This window comes from Tachypleus tridentatus, chromosome 6, assembly GCF_004210375.1.
Source record: "Tachypleus tridentatus isolate NWPU-2018 chromosome 6, ASM421037v1, whole genome shotgun sequence".
NCBI lineage: Eukaryota > Metazoa > Arthropoda > Merostomata > Xiphosura > Limulidae > Tachypleus > Tachypleus tridentatus.
Window position 1 is genome coordinate 162,403,972 of NC_134830.1, and position 17,827 is coordinate 162,421,798.

At 34.1% G+C, this 17,827-nt stretch overlaps 1 protein-coding gene across 1 annotated transcript; it reads right to left on the minus strand.

The window, feature by feature from the left end:
- Nucleotides 1-82: 82 nt before the first annotated feature.
- Nucleotides 83-14,458, minus strand: loj (p24 family member logjam). Its single transcript, XM_076509295.1, has 4 exons — nt 14,231-14,458; nt 12,435-12,555; nt 8,166-8,311; nt 83-1,969 (listed from the first exon to the last, which is right to left on the minus strand). The coding sequence occupies exons 1-4, from the start codon at nt 14,423-14,425 to the stop codon at nt 1,736-1,738; spliced, it is 696 nt and encodes a 231-aa protein (XP_076365410.1). The 5' UTR covers nt 14,426-14,458; the 3' UTR covers nt 83-1,735.
- Between the last annotated feature and the right edge of the window lie 3,369 nt (nt 14,459-17,827).

Genomic DNA, 17,827 nt, shown 5'->3' on the forward strand with positions numbered 1-17,827 from the left:
TGTGTTTAATTAATCATGCTGAATTTTAAAATTGCCAACAAACTGGTATTCATCCACAGTTGTAGTCAACACTTGGTAAAAACATTTTTAACAGCTTTATTTAGGAAGACAAATGACCTTATGTTGGATCTATATTGACATAATTGTGTTCTTCATTAATATCTTTTAGTAAATGCCCAGTTGCTATTTTCAGAATTGGTGACCAGCAAATTTAAAATTAACTATTTACTACAAACCTAATGTTAATAAATGAAGCTGTCTTTATAAGAGTAATACCAACTTCATAATAAATAAAATGCAAGGGGGATTATGTTCATGACATCACTTTAACAACAGGAGAACTTGTTTTATTGTATTTTTTAATTTGTTTGATGCTTCCAAATTTTTATATTTAGAAAGGTAAACCAATATCTATGCACACAAGTATGAGAAAACTTGTATTTTGAAATATCAGGCAGGCAGGCAGTAGCATTGCCTTTATAAGGATGGCTCAGAGTTTTCATCAAAATAGTATTTTAAATATCTCTTCAATAGTTCATCAGGACTTTGAATATTATAAACTGCTTCCTTTTATAACACTATTTATGTAATGACAGATTCACATGTTCTGGGAATATCTGTAAACACTGCAGCAAAACCTTTGAATTTTTTGTTACACAATAACTCACAAACCAAAACTGGTGGCATAGTTTCAAAGTATCTGCTTTTACAATTGGTATTAAAATAATCACAATTTTAATGTAAACAATCTTATTACCCCTCAAAGTCAGCTTGCTTACAGAAATTTTATGATCTCTTAAAAAAACTTGAATACAGGAATTACCTGATAAACTAAATATTACAGTTGAAACTTCATTGTATATAAAAACTTGGTTATAAATACAATCTTCCTATGTTTATTGGAAACACTGCATTAACACAACAAGGAAAGTAAATGTAAGGATGGCTTATATCAATCATTCAAAAATATTGAAACAAGATAGCAGGGGTGACACCTGCATCATAACAACAGGTCAAACAGAAACTAACATGTGGCAATGAATATAATCACAGCTGACTTTAATTTACCCTATTTGTATTTGTTAGCATTCTACTACAGTGTGCCTGATGCAAATGCCATCCCTTCTACCTTTACTATTGGCCATCCGTACTTTAAAAAAAATATTTTATTTACTTGCACATTTTGTTGTTGTTAAAACTAAACACTTCATTCAGGTTTTTATACTTACAAGTTATTTAAAAATCATTACCTTTACTTTTTAACTTGTTATAAAAGATATACAAAATGCAGCTCCTGAAATCTTTCACAAAATGTTTTAATTTCTTCTTCCAAAACATTTTATAAAAACAATTATACAAATGGAATTGAAAAACAAAAAAGCCCCACCATAAATAAAAGAAATGATATACAGAACAACACTTAATTTCTGTCATGCTATAAAAGGCACATTATTTTTTCTAACAGATTGTTAGATACAAATATCGTGCCTTAGAAACCAGAAAAAATGTATACTTAAGTTAAATAGTAAATTATCCATTAACTTTTATCTTCAGTACTCAAGATGTAACTTAATGTACCTTTGGTAACTGTGTGCCAAATAAACTTACTTCATTAACCTTGCAAGAAAAATAAGTAGCTGGTCAAACTTAACTAAATTACAAGTATTTGTAAGGAAAAACTTATATTAGTTTTAAAATGGAATATTTTTTATTATTATTGATCTAAACTGTATGGTTATGCCCTTGGCTTTGCAGTAGGTGTAACATTTTTCACATCGAATAGCTTTCGAACAAAGAAAACTTGGAAGGCTGATGATGCAGCAATGATCAAACACTGAGCAAGTGACCAGTACTGGACATACCGATTATTTCCATCTACTATGTACCAATCTCGGGACATCTGTCGTCTAGAATGGTCTTGGAATTTCAGCATTTCGCCAACCCGTTCATCCACAATCTTCAGTGTTCCCTACAAAATAAATTGTTATCCAACCTTGGTAGATAAGGAAAACAGTATGGATTACAAATGTTGCAAAGATTCACAGCCATTACAAAAAATTTGTAAACGGATATATAGTTTGAAATACTGATTAAAAACTTATAAATATGATCAACATATAACGTTAATCCAAACCTTTTAAGGACTTTGATTCTGTGTTATCAAAGAATGCAGGAACATAGGTTGTGGTCAATATTCTGATGCAAACAGCAAAATCAAAAGATACTTAGGAGGATATATGTTGTAAATAACAGATTCTAGTCTAATTTCAACTGATTTTTATTGTAAAAGCATAATAAAATTCAGAATACAGACCCTGTAAACTTAGTCTTTGTAAAGTGTTTAACAGAAACAAAAGAGAATTAAACATGATTCTAACTTGAACTTATGTATGGCTGTTACTCTTTTTGGTGGTTTAGTTTTGGGAAGACAAGTAATTAAATAAAGAACACTTTAAAAATACACAAGATATTTAATTCCAAATCAAACCTGGATAAGACCAGAAGAGAACCTGTCCAAGGACAAACAGTGATGAGGAAACTTTACTCCAAGCACATTTAACCCTACCTTGAAAAGATAGAGCATACTGATGGTAACTAATGGCATACTTTCTGGTGATAAACATGTAAGCCACCTACCAATCTAAGCAGAAGTAGAGAGTACCGACACTCCTAAGGTAGGGTCAGATGGAGATATCTGAGAAGCTACAACAGATACTGTGCTTCAAGGCTAGAATGTAACCCTTCCTGAAACCTCAACAAGTTCTTGTTGCCACTGACAATAATAGTTTACTCTTGCTTAACAAACCAATTTTTCTAAATATAGCAAGAATCCAAGTATGTTATTGAAAAACACAACAGATAAATAACTAGTGAGCCAGGATTCATACTCAGAAAGTAAACTTAATTCAGAAACCCAAACTCTGAAATGTTAATATATTTATACACACACACACAATACAAATCAGATGCAATTTAAACGTCCAAGACGTAGGTTACAAACTAATGAAGTAAATCATAAATATTTTATCACATCTTGTTGATAGTAAATGGCAGTTGGTGGTATTTGCTAATTAACTAATAGTAATTGACTAGATTTGATTAATCAATCAGGATAGTGTTACTGAAATTATGGCAATTCCAAACAAAAATAAGTTGGCATCAACCCTTAAAAAAAAAAAAAGAAATTTGAAAGAAATAAAAACTTACAGTGCAGAGCACAGATAGCCCATTATGTGGCTTTGTGTTTAACAATAAACACAATATTCATATTTCAATTAGTTGATTTTGTTTCTTTTGATAATCAATTTAATCATAATTTTAGTTAATTGACTGTTGTAATAACTAGAAACAATAATTTAAGTTACTTTAAAACTTTTGTGACAGTTAATATCATGGTAATCTCAATTAATTGGTGATTTCTGTAACAATATAGTCACATTTTTCATTAATCAATTGTTGTAATAATGAAAAACAAAGATAACTGAAAACAACAATGGTACCCCATGCAGTTTCTTAACTATCCGTGATAAGAAAAGCCACTTGTGAAGAAAATTACATATTTTAAAATGCCTGGAATGGGTAAAGAAGGCACTAATAGAGGAGTGCCATTTTTAAATATATAAGCATCTTAACTACATGGAAAGAAGCCAGCAAAGATCTGGCATATGGTACCAGTATATGTTAGATAAAAACAAATTAACAGCATTACACAAATAAAACTTTATACATTAATTTTATTGTCATGCAACAGCCCAAAAAAGTGTAAAAAATTGTCAGTAGAACAGAGGGTTCATATAATAGGTTTATGTCATGCTAGTTGGTCTCTCAGACAAATTGCTGCAAACTTCAAATGCTCCCCAAACAGTGCCAAGTGCACCCTAGATCATGAGACTGAGACAGGTTAATTTGAATATAGGAAAGGAAGAGGCAGAACATCTACATGTAGTGATGCTAATGTTAAGTATCTTTATTTATGCCTTTCAGATGGGAGGAAGACTGCCACTGATCTCAAGCATGATATAAACAATCATGTATCAAGTGACAGAAACAGTGTCCAGATGTACAGTATAAAGACTCAACAAGAAAAGAATATTCGGTCATGTGGCCATTAAAAATCCTTTACTTTGATCTCCAAACATCATAAAGACACTGACATTTACTAAAAAAGTGCAAAAACTGGACTGTTGATGATTGCAAAAGTGTGTTACGGACAGATGAATACAAGTTTGAAACATCTGGTTTAAAGCATAGGCTGTATGTCCAGTGGATGAAGGGTGAAAGATACTTGCCTCAATGCATGGACCAACCATGAAGCATGAGGGAAACTGTGATGGTTTGAGGATGTTTTTCTCTGCTGAGGTAACAGAAGATACTTGCAAGATAGATGGATAATGGACCAGAGCAAGAACCATCAGGTACTGATCCATGATGGTATACCAAGTGTTTTAAGTATTACACTGGTTTACAAAGAAATTGAGGCAAGCACAAAAATAGCTGTTTTAACCTAATTTGGGGGTGCTGAATTCAGATTTGAAATCCGTTTTTACTCATCACCTCTAGTTTTTTTAGATATGCATACTGTACATTTTGTACACATACTGTACATAAAGGCGTATATGCATTCAGGGTTAATTTCTAATATTGTGTGACTTATGTCTTCTTTTTTAGTTATTATGCAATAAATGTAAGTGATAGCATTACATTATATATATATAGCTATATATCAAGACGGATTTTGGCAGTTAAGCGTAGCCAACACGTCTCAATCAACAGCCAGTAGTGCACTGGCAGTCAGCGCAGGAGGTTGGTGTCCCTCGACAATTGTGTTACACAATCTTTTGGGTATATATTTGTATTACAATTTCCAACGACGCACATAATTATTATTGCCTTACATATGATTTAATTTTACTTTGTTTTTTTTCAGATTCTCCAATGGCTTCAAGCTCGTCAAAACACCAAGGATGCCTCAACAAGGCCAATTCTTTCTGCCACGTGTGTGGGGACTTCACGACAGTTGCACAGTGTCGAACCATCACTTCCCTCCTCACAACTGCCTACTTTCATTATTTTGACTGTAAAATTGGTGATCAGGACAAATCTTGGGCTCCACACATCTGTTGTAAACCCTGCTACAATGGACTAACTGCTTGGTTTAATGGCAAAGCGGCTTTCAATTTTGCAGTCCCGATGGTTTGAAAGAGACACGAAGCCATGCAGATGATTGTTATTTTTGTCTAACAAATATAACTGGTTTCAATGCATCTTCTAGAAAAAAGATCAAATATCCCAACCTTCCATCTGCTATGAGACCCGTTCCCCATTCAGATGATCTTCCTGTCCCAACACCTCCAGTAAATAAGGATCTTCTTTCCTCATCAGATGAAGAAATGCCTCCAAGGGAAGATTCTGCCAAGTCAATCTCTTCGAAGATATTGACTCTTCTTATTCAGGAACAAGTGGCAACGAGCCACACTGGATCACGCAAGAAGACCTGAATGACCTTGCTCGTGATTTGTATCTGTCAAAACAGCAGTCAGAGCTCTTGGCTTCTCAGCTTAAACAGTGGAACCTAGTCCAGGAAGATGTAAGGATCACCAGTTTCAGGAATCGGAACAAAGACTTTGCTTCATTTCTCGACATTGAAAACAAGTTGTGCTACTGCACAAATGTACCTGGCTTGTTCACTTTCCTTGGTTTGCCACATAATCCTTCAGACTGGCGTCTTTTCATAGACTCTTCCAAGCGAAGTCTCAAGGCTGTGCTACTGCACAAATGTACCTGGCTTGTTCACTTTCCTTGGTTTGTCACATAATCCTTCAGACTGGCGTCTTTTCATAGACTCTTCCAAGCGAAGTCTCAAGGCTGTGCTACTGCACAAATGTACCTGGCTTGTTCACTTTCCTTGGTTTGTCACATAATCCTTCAGACTGGCGTCTTTTCATAGACTCTTCCAAGCGAAGTCTCAAGGCTGTGCTACTGCACAAATGTACCTGGCTTGTTCACTTTCCTTGGTTTGCCACATAATCCTTCAGACTGGCGTCTTTTCATAGACTCTTCCAAGCGAAGTCTCAAGGCTGTGCTACTGCACAAATGTACCTGGCTTGTTCACTTTCCTTGGTTTGCCACATAATCCTTCAGACTGGCGTCTTTTCATAGACTCTTCCAAGCGAAGTCTCAAGGCTCTGCTTCTGCACAACGGGAATAAATATCCCAGCATTCCCACTGCACACTCTGTCCATCTAAAGGAGTCCTATGACAATATGGAGCTTCTTTTAGAAGCTGTTAAGTACAACCAGTACCAGTGGAGTCTGTGTGGGGACCTCAAGGTCATTAGTCTTCTTATGGGTATGCAAGCGGGCTTCACAAAGTACTGTTGCTTTCTCTGTCTCTGGGATAGTTGAGCTGTATCCCAGCATTACAAGCAGAAAGACTGGGGTCTAGAAGCACTTTCGTTCCTGGCGAACACAGCGCCAAGGAGAATCCTCTGGTTGACATGAAGAAGGTGCTTCTTCCTCCTCTTCACATCAAGCTTGGTTTGATGAAGAATTTCGTGAAGGCCATAGACAAAAATGGTGCTGCCTTCCAACACTTGTCTACTGTGTTCCCAGGTCTCAGTGCTGCTAAGCTCAAAGAGGGCATCTTTGTCGGACCTCAAACCGAGAAGTGCTGAAGGATACTGATTTTGAGGAGCTTCTTACCTTAAAGGAACTGAGAGCATGGGAAGCATTTAAGTCAGTCTGTAGTGGCTTCCTTGGTAACACACGCAGCACCAAATTACCAAGCCTGTATTGAGAAGTTGCTAAAGACTTATGAGGATATGGGATGCCGAATGTCACTCAAAATTCATTTTCTCCATTCCCACCTCAACTTCTTCCCTCCAAACATTGGAGCAGTGAGTGATGAGCACGGAGAAAGATTCCACCAAGACATTACGAAGATGGAGAGCAACTACCAAGGCAAGTGGAACCCCAGCATGATGGGAGACTTCTGCTGGATGCTCTTGCGTGACATCCCGGAGGCAAAATACACCAGATCATCTAAGAAAACACACTTCTAACTGTCTGCGGTACTATGAATTGTGTACATTGTGTCATCCAATTATATTTATTCCGTCAATGTTCTTTATCTATCCTGTTTTATCTGTAATAAGCTGCTGCAACTGTTGAAATAAGCACGTATGTACTCTGTATATACTAAAATGAGACTATTTAAAAGCCAGAAAACTAGAGGTGATAGAGCAAAACTGTTTATAAATTTGAATTCAGCACACCCAAATTAGTAAAAAACACCTATTCACATTCTTGTCTCAGACAAAAAATATTTTTTTGTAAACCAGTGTTATTGGTAAAAGATTCTACTATCAAGAATATAATGATCCCAAACATTCATCCAACCTACGCAGAAATTACTTAGCTAAGAAAAAAGCTGCAGGAGTCATTCAAACGATACAAATCCCATAAAGCCTTTATCTCAACCCAACTGAGGTAATCTGGTATTTGATAGATCAATAACTTCATGAATCATAAAGTTACTTCTAAAGAAACTTTACACGATTGCATTAGAAACATTTGCAGTAAAATTCCAAAGGGCACTTTGATTAAATATGTTACAACAATACCCAAGAGACTGTCTGCAGTCATTAAAACAAAATGGAGTCACATTTATTAACTGTTTGCTGAACTCAAACACTTCTAACAAGTTTCAGTTGTACTAAATATTAATACAAGTTTGATGTTTCACCTGTGATTTTCAATTATTCTTTTAAAATAGCCTGAAATCAAATTTTTGTCTTTGTCCTAATACTTTTATACAGTACAATATACAAAAATAATTATTTCTAATTATTCCTTATATTAATTTATTAAAAATATAGGCTGTGAACATCAGTGATGTCGAGAAAACCCACTTGTAGAGAAATATATATGCAAAAGAAAATATTTTACATAGAAGAGCTTAACAACGCTTCGACTTCTTCGTCATCATCAATCACAAATATATATCAACCCAAACGAGCCATTTTTGCATATATATAAGCTGTGAACAGACCCATTCAACAAGAGACAAGTCTTATTTTAAGACTTGACCCAGTACATAGTCATTAGACCTAAAGATCTTTCATGGAGCTATGAACAAAAGTTATTATTCCATTTCTCTACACTTACTGTGAAATTTGTAACAGTGATGTCCAAACTCTCAAGTTCTTTCACGTACGTCTCCCACTCATCTCTCTTGAAGGAATTCACGTACAAACTTACCAGCTTTGAAGCAAATCGTGACAAAGAATTGTCAATACACAACTGATAATAGCCTGGAAAACAATCACAAAAATTTGAATCACATTTACAGCAAAAAATTTTTGCACTTTTGATTGTTTTTTTGACATTCCAAAATATAAAGTTTCATAACATAGCCTTATTTATTAAAACAAAAAATCAATATGACAACTGTTTGTAGGTCAGACTTCTATGTCAACACTATTATTTTACTGGTTACTTACGCATTACATAATTATTTAATTCTCTATGTATTTACATGTACATAATGAGACCAAAGTTGTTGTTATAGATCAATGTTAAAATACTCATCAGGCCAGCATGGGTTCGAATTCCCGTCACACCAAATATGCTCGCCCTCCCAGCCATGGGGATATTATAATTTTACAGTCAATCCCACTATTTGTTCGTAAAAGAGTAGCCCAAGAGTTGGCGTTGGTTTGTGATGACTAGCTGCCTTCCCTTTAGTCTTACACTGCTAAATTAGGGACGGCTAGCACAGATAGCCCTCGTGTAGCTCTGTGCGAAATTCAAAAACAAACAAAATAATTACAAAGCTGTAGAAATGAAAATCAGTTCCTGTTGTGCAAGTTGCTATGTAGAATACTATACACAAATTTTTTAATGTTGTTTTGACTTGTACTGAATACAAGTACGTGATTTTGAGTATACAGTTCCAGTACTGGATTCTAAACCTGTAAGAACAGGTGAACACGTAGCTGTTTATTTTTTCAAGCACTATTTATGTCCATGTTATGAGTTTTTAATATTTTATTGATTTTTTTTGTGAACTGAGTGTTAAACTTTCATTACACTAAGACCTAAATTTGTATCTCAGAACAGCTGGTACAGGTATTAACACTTTTGTTGCTAAGCAGAGAATAATGTTAACCTGAAGATGACCTGGAAAGGTCGAAACGTTGTTCTCTGCTTATCAGTAAAAGTGTTAATACCCATACCAGCCGTTCTGACATACAATTTTATTTCAAGTGGGTTTCTTGTCATCAAGGATCTAAATTTGATGAGTAAATATTAAGTTTTGAATCAATAAACAAGATTTTCTTTTAAGAGTATTTACGTTGTAAAACCCAAGTAAATTCACATTATTGAAAATAACATGGATAACTTTACTATAGCATTTTCATTTATACGTATGCTCTCAAATTGTATTTTGTTTGTAACAACAAACAAATTATGCAAGCCTGAGAAATAAGTAGACATGTTTCAAATTTAGGAAGAATTTTCTAGTTTTCACAGATCTTCTGGGCATGTTTTATTGGAAATTAAATTACTTGCATTTGTCTGAAAAATAGTAATATACAACTCTTCTAACAGGTGTAATAAACTGATGTTTTACACAAATTAACCAGCACTTCCATATTGCTAATATATCAAAAACCAACATACAAGACTAATGACTTTTATATGCTTGGTACAAATCACAGAACTTAGCAAAACAAGTAATAAAAAAACTGGCAGAAATGAAACATTTATAATAATTTTCACAACCCATAAAACTTTTAACAGTTTTATTGAGATTACAATAAGCTAATACTTACATTTTTAACAGTTACTCCTGCACATAAAAGCTATCACTTCACTGGTTTAAAACATTTAATGTTCATTTATATTTAATATTTTCATATTTACACACCTTAGTTCAATCTGTCGAGGTTTTGTCAGAGGCAATCTTCACTTGATGATTAAATATATGCTACAGTTTTGTTTTCACAAGCACACTGGTTATAATACATTAAACAGAAGAATACATCTACTACTTTTAGAAAGGGTTACCACTCATATAAAGAAATAAATAACTAAATACTAAAATAACCTAACAGAAGACACTTTAAATTATAATTTAAAAAAATTAATATTATTTGATAAGGAGCTTAATAAACAATATTAAACAAGTTATATTTGCTTTTATTTGAAGAACATTTACATAGGCCCGGCACGACCAGGTGGTTACAGCACTCGACTCATAATCCGAAGGTCACGGGTTTGAATCTCCATCACACTAAACATGCTCACCCTTTCAGCCATGGAGGTGATATAATGTGATGGTCAATCCCACTATTCATTGGTAAAAGAGTAGCCCAAGAGTTGGCGGTGGGTGGTGATGACTAGCTGCCTTCCCTCTAGTCTTACACTGCTAAATTATGGACGGCTAGTGCAGATAGCCCTCATGTAGCTTTGCATGAAATTCAAAACAAACATACACATACACTGAAGGGCTGAATACACCATATTCACCAGGTTTGGGTGAGCCAATCACAATAAACATTAAAAAGTTCCCACGCTCTGCATATACCATTTTAAGTGTATAAATTATATATTTTCTGTAGTTTTTCATATCAAATAGTTTTTACTAAAACAAATTATATAAATTCAAACATTAACCCATTTACCATAGTTGATATATAAACGATCTTTAAATTTTTCTGTTCACTGGATCAACTCATCAGAAACAATGTTATCTAATGAATCCATAGAATAATTTGGATTTTTCCAAATTTTGGTGACAACTGCTACCATAGCAGCAAGATGTCAGTGTATAAGCCTCTTTGACATCTTGAGGGAAACTAATGCATAGAAGGTAAGAATAATTGACTTACTGTTGTGGCAACATATAGCAGAACGTTAATGAACAACATTACCACAAAAAAATTACAATTCATCTCATTACATGGGAATTTCAGAAGAAAGAATCCCTATATGTACTAAATACAGCAAACAGAATAAAATGTCAAAAAACATATTTACCAGCCCCAGTGAAGAGGTTAAATTAACATCAACTTCCTATCTTGATGACATTTAGCTGAATAGACAACAACTGCCTGTTGTAGAAATACAAGTGTGGAAGGCAATGTTTTCAAATTCATGTTTTTTTGGTGAAGAGACTTTCTGTAGGTTTGACCAATGGTACTCACAGGTTACTCAGAGATTCCTGATTAGAGGTGAATGACCTGTGGCTAAACATTGGTTGAATCAACAAGTTTCTCCACTGATAAGAAACATGGACGAGCCAACCAATCACAACATGCTTTCCACAATCCACTAGAATACTATAGAAACCAACAACAATAAACACATACCGACCTGAAGAGAAAAGACAGAGGGCTTTTGAAAAATCGTCTTCTACCCTTGTGTTTCTACAACAGACAGTTGCCATTCATTCAACTGAGTTTCCTCACAAATATTCTGCATAAACCATACACCAAAGAACTTCCTCCTACCTTGTTTACACAATGTAACATTTAGAATGATTTATAGAGTCTTGAAGGAGAAATTCAATATATTTACAAATTATTCAAAGAAGAATGCCAGCCAACTCCACAAAAAGTAATAAAACATCCTAAATCTAACCAAAATGAAAATTGATCACAAGTTTTAAACCACAGACGATACAAAAAAATTAATAACAACTTGGCTTGTGTACTTCCTTATCATGGATATGCAACAAAGCATTTTATAAAGTTGTGAAAATAAACCTGTTAAAAACATAACATTCGGGTCAAACTCCATTCAAACACCATAGAAACACAACACTTATGAGAACCAAAATGGCTCAATATAACAATGCAATAAATTACACATTAGTAAAACTGATCAAGCACACATACAAGAGCAAAAAAAGATTCCCACATTTTTCAACCATATTCTTCAACAGGGCACAAACTGAACAAACAAGAGTTCCAAAATTATATGAAAACAAAAACAAGCAATGTCAATAAAACAAAAATAAAAATGCATTGTTAGTTTCTGTTAGTTTCAAAAACATGAACCCAATTATCATTAAAAACAAACTAACTTCAAATCAAATTCATTTATAAGTATTTACATTTAGAATGTAGTTTCTGTCCTGAATATTCATTCTGTAACCAATTTTGTTCTCAATTATAATCCTACCTAAACATTATTTGTAATACTTCAAATAAGCCTTACTTAACCCACTTAAACCTGTTACGTTTTTCAATGTCCTTACTACTGCTTACATGATCACCATGTAATCATCTTCATATGTACAGGGTACAGAATACCTTCAATGCATCTCTAAAAACAAAAATATTTGCTTTATATTTATATTTAAAAGTTTGTGTACATTTATATACGTTTTTAAGCAGAAAAAGAAACAAGATATGTTTAGGTTAATACCGCCATTTGGTACGGATGCTTCTTCATATTCTGCATGAGGGCGCCACTGGTATGGTAAAACAAACATTCCATTAGGATGTCTAACAGCAAATCCTGCCTGTCCATCACCTCCTCTCATGACCTAAGTTTCAAAACAGAAAATAAAAATGGATTAAAACTTGTAAAACTATAAATAAAGTAATACAATTATCATTGTATGGTGTTATAATTAATAACACCATATGTTAATTAGTTTCTAATACTTACAGAGCTGTATGACTGGTGGAATTTGCTAATCAATTATTCTCACACCAGACTTGGATTACTGAAATAACTGAAAACATCAATTTCAAGTACAAAATCTTCATGAGTCACAATACCAATCAATTAAGATGAACAACCCTGAATTAACAACAATAATAAATCACAATTGCAATATTTTAAGCAGTCCAATACTAGAAATAATCTGAAACATTTGAAACACTAATTTTAACTTGATTATTAGTTCCGTGACCTTAAATTACTAAATTACAAATTTGATGAAGTGGTCACTTGACAGGAAATTAAATGGTAATTATAACTAATTGATTATGTCAATTATTCACACAGCTTGAAATCTGATTACAAATCTTCTTCCTATATGAAAATGTTATTATTTCAAAAGCTCCTATACAATAAGTTAAAAAAAATATTTACTATACACCCTGAATAAGCAAAAAATGTAATTTGATGATGCCAGTAATAAATTACCATCATGCTGAGAAACATACATTTTTTTTTTTTTACATAAAATCATCTTGCTCTAACTAGGTACAACCAATATTATAAACCCAAACATTACATTTAATAGAATTACACTGAATAACTCCTGTGATGATTAGTCACACAAAAAAGTAGTTATACTTCAGCTACACACCTAAAAAATTTTAAATCCAAATCAATATTAGTGGACAGAAAAATTCCTTTTCCACACAACATCTATTTGAACATATAACCTCATTATTCTCTGTCTATACTTAACTTTTAGCACTGAAGTATATTTTACAGCATGAATGATGTAATTTATTAAATATCAAAGCCCTAAATAATAAAAACGTATTATTAGTTTCAGGTTATTACACATCTTGAGTGAAGTCTGATGTAGCACTTAATAAAACCCTATTATTAAAAATTAAAGTTTCAATCAAGCCTCTGTATCATTTGTTAAAACTATTTAAGTCTATTCATTTGCTAAGATAGACAGTTAATGAGTGAAAATTTTAGTGGTTATAAAAATTGGTTAAGCTGAACGGTTGAAACACGTTAACTCAACTTAAAATGTAAAACAAAATAAAATGCAGGCTTAAATGTTAGTATAAACCTACGTTCATGTCATTTTGAAAACCTAACTTATGTTCAAATATTCCGAATTACAGCGACATTTTTCATTAGCTTAAGCCTACATTCAGCGTCTAAGTAATGACACCACCGCCACACAGAATACACGTGTCACAAACATTGACAGACACAGACCTTAACATACCAAAAACATTTTTAAAAAATCGAAATTGCAAACTACAAATCAAGTTCAATTTCATTTTCATATTTTATATTAATATAATACGTTTCATTAAGTAACTTTTGGAGAGATTATTTTTAATATGTTTCATTTAAATTAAACTTATACAATGCAAAAATACAACATATGGTATTTGTAATTACGTTTTACGTACAACGTAACGAGTGCAACAGGTCCTTGATCTTTTAACTTGTCTTCAACTTTTAAGACAGGACTAGTAATCCAGTTAATATCAATGCGCTTCTATCTTGAATTTTACCTGAAAAGCGACGTAAAACGTGGACCCTCCATGAATCCATTGGAAAAAACATTCTTCTTTACCAGCATCTACGTGAACTTTGAATTCGTACGCAATACCGAGTTTACTATCAAAAGTGTAGGTTTCTGAATTACAGTAGCATAATAAGTTTAACACTACAATTGTGAGCAGTAAATTCACCTTGCGAAACGCCATTATAACCGTAGCGCTATCTAGCGCAAATCAACACAATGACGAGCTGCTTCTTAACAAAATGAACACCAAGAGCCCAAGGAGATAAGGGAAATTATAAAAGAAATTTGAAGAAGACAAACTACTAACATAGAAATAGAAGCATTGATGTCCAATGATATATTTACAGTAGAAATAATGAAGAGCAAATGTTAAACCGAATGAAATAACGTATACAGAGCATGCAAGATTATTGCTAGTGCAGAATCACATGGCAAATTTGTTCAAATTAAAAATATAATTGGGCTTATGGAAATGTTACGATCATATTAAACATTCATATTTAGTGCATCATTTAGATACTAAAAATGTTTTAACTAACTTGTTTACAGCTAGTTAGAGCAACTACAATGTTAGAAAGCAATCCTAACACATGATGTCCATGCTTGTGGATATTATAACTAAATCTTTTCTTTCGATATAATATTGTAATATAATCCTCCTTCTAAGGTTTTTATTTCAAAATATACATTTTAATAAATTTTAATACGTTTCAAAGAATGCGTGAAAAAGTTAAGTACTTTATATTAAAACAATTTTGGAGTCTCACCTCGTCATTAAAATCTATATCGTCATGCCTGGTCATGTTCTATGTGACGACCATACGTCTTCTGCAAGTGTAGTTGCTGTTACAAAAGGCTCTGTCATAAGACGATAGTGTCTAAAGCACACCACTCCTCCCTACAGACTTTCTATAATCGACATAGTGTACGAGAAGAACAGTGTCCCAGCGCATGTTTCAATACTCCAATAACACAAAACTCCATAGGTGATTTGACTGGTGTGTACTCTTTCCATTTTCCAATTCCTTGAAGTATGCGATAGTTCAACGGGTGCTATGAATGGAAACCTAGTGGCTTCATTTCCAAAAGAAATTCTTTATTATTTTGTATACTGGGTCACGTGAATGATTTTTACCACCGAGTCTCGTGCTACAGTTTGATGTTCCAAATTTCTTAATTACAAGAGATAGCCCCAACTTTGGAATTCTCAATCGCCAAACTGATCAATTTATATGAGCTGAAAATATGAATAAATTTGAAAAGGATATTATATACCCTTCAGAAAAGCCATTAATTCTCGTCAACGTTGCACTACTCACGAAACGCAAAGTATTGGCAAAATTTATTTCTGATACAATTTTGTACCATTGCAACTTCCAATCAGCTGTGGTTGTTATAGTACTTGCATATTTACATATTGACAATTATTTAAACATAATTTACTCAATCCTGTAGATCTTCCAGGTAGGCTGGCATGGCCAAGCGTGTTAAGGCGTGCGACTCGTAATTTGAGGATCGGGGTTCGAATCCCCGTCGCGCCAAACATGCTCGCCCTTTCAGCCGTAGGGGCGTTATTATGTGACGGTCAATCCCACTATTCGTTTGTAAAAGAGTTGGCGGTGGGTGGTGATGACTAGCTGCCTTCCCGCTATTAGGGACGGCTCGCACAGATAGCCCTCGAGTAGCTTTGTGCGAAATTCCAAAAGAAATACTGAGAAATATATTTTCTTATTTTTGATACAATGTTTGTTTACTTTTGCCTTACTTTTTTCCTTTTATGTTATTGAAAGCAGAAGACAAAATTTGTATATCTCAATATTATTTCTTTTAAATAACTGTATAATTATTCGTAACATTTTAATTTTATTCTTTATCGAGAACAATAAAGAGTTAAAACTATTGATTTCTATTCCGATAAATAGTGATCTTCGTTAGGGTTTGGATTTACAAAAAAATGCTTCAAAACCCATACTATTGAAATTTTGTTTCTATCAAGTAAATATTTCACGTGAATGTTTGCGAACATATATTTTAACCAACTTCGTACAATGATCTATCCTCAGTGATCTTGTTACCATAATCCCCCCAACCCCAATGGCTTAGTGATAAGACTTGGGGCTTATAACGCTAAACTATTTCGGTTTCAATGCTTGCGATGAGTAAAATACTGGTAGCCCATTGAGCAACATTGTGCTTAACAACAAACAAACACATTTTAGTGACTTTACTTGTAGTCGTTGAGAAAAGTGTGTATGTGCAACTATTTTGTAAGTTAGCTAGGCATGGCGAGGTAATTAAGGCACTCGACTCGTAATCTGAGGGTCGCGGGTTCGAATCTCTGTCACATCAAAGATGCTCGTCCTTTCAGCCGTGGGGACGTTATAATGTGGCGGTCATACCCACTATTCGTTGGTAAAAGAGTAACCCAAGAGCTGGCGGTGGGTGGTGATGACTAGCTGCCTTTCACGTAATCTTGCACTGCTAAATTAGGGACGACTAGCGCAGATAGCTCTTGTGTAGCTTTACGTGAAATTCAAAACAAACCAGTCTATCCAAACAATCAAACGTCCGGTAATATTATAACTCAGATATATTTAACTTACTTCAATAGGTATAACTCTCATCAGCAGTTTTTGAATCTAGGTAAAGAAAAAACGCCAGCTCTAAAACAAAAACATAATAAAAACATCAATACCATAATTATTACATCTGATAAAAGAAATACTGTAATCACTGTAGAAAAAAATGAATATTTTAATATATTTGATAAAATCGTGAGAGATTGGACCATATCTGTCAAGTTTGATCAAGATTCTACTGATACATAAAAGTACAAAGATATTATCAAGAAAGAAAATACATTAACTCAGAACCAATGAGAAATCGGGTGACTAAGAAGCCGTTCAAGGACCGTTTATGGTTTTTTTCAAGACGCATTGTTTGTTTGTTTTGAATTTCGCGCAAAGCAACACGATAGTTGTCTGCGCTAGACGTCCTTAACTTAGTAGTGTAAGACTAAAGGGAAAGCAGCTAGTCATCACCATCTACTTCCAACTGTTAAACTACTCTTTTACCAACGAATAGGAGGATTGACCGTCACGTTATGACGCCCCCACGGTTGAAAGATTGAGTATGTTTCCTGTTACAGGGATTCGAACTCGGAACCCTCAGATTACGAGTCGGGTGCCTTAACCAACTGGCCAGGCCGGGCCAGCGGTGATTGGAGATTTGTCTGTAGGTTTGTATGGATGACACGTTTGCTACCTTTAGGAACTTCATTCGTATTAGGACCGGTATGGTCAGGTAGTTAAGGCACTAGAGTTGTAATCTGAGAATCGATTTTGCCCTTTCAGCCGTGGAGGCGTTATAATCTGACGGTAAATCCTCCTATTCGTTGGTAAAAGAGTAGCCCAAGAGTTGGAGGTAGATGGTGATGACTAGCTGCTTTTCCTCTAGTCTTACACTACTAAGTTAAGGACGTCTAGCGCAGACAGCTCTCGTATAGCTTTGCGTGAAATTCAAAACAAATAAACTTACCACTTGTGAACCTTACGCGATACAATGTGTGAAGACGAAACTATAG

What these genes read in the sequence shown, in the direction of transcription:
- loj (XM_076509295.1), bottom strand. Translation starts at nt 14,425, where the DNA reads ATGGCGTTTCGCAAGGTGAATTTACTGCTCACAATTGTAGTGTTAAAC. An exon ending in CGTTTTACGTCGCTTTTCAG is followed by an intron (nt 12,556 to 14,230) that starts GTAAAATTCAAG and finishes TTTGAAACTTAG; the next exon opens with GTCATGAGAGGAGGTGATGG. An exon ending in AGCATCCGTACCAAATGGCG is followed by an intron (nt 8,312 to 12,434) that starts GTATTAACCTAA and finishes ATTGTTTTCCAG; the next exon opens with GCTATTATCAGTTGTGTATT.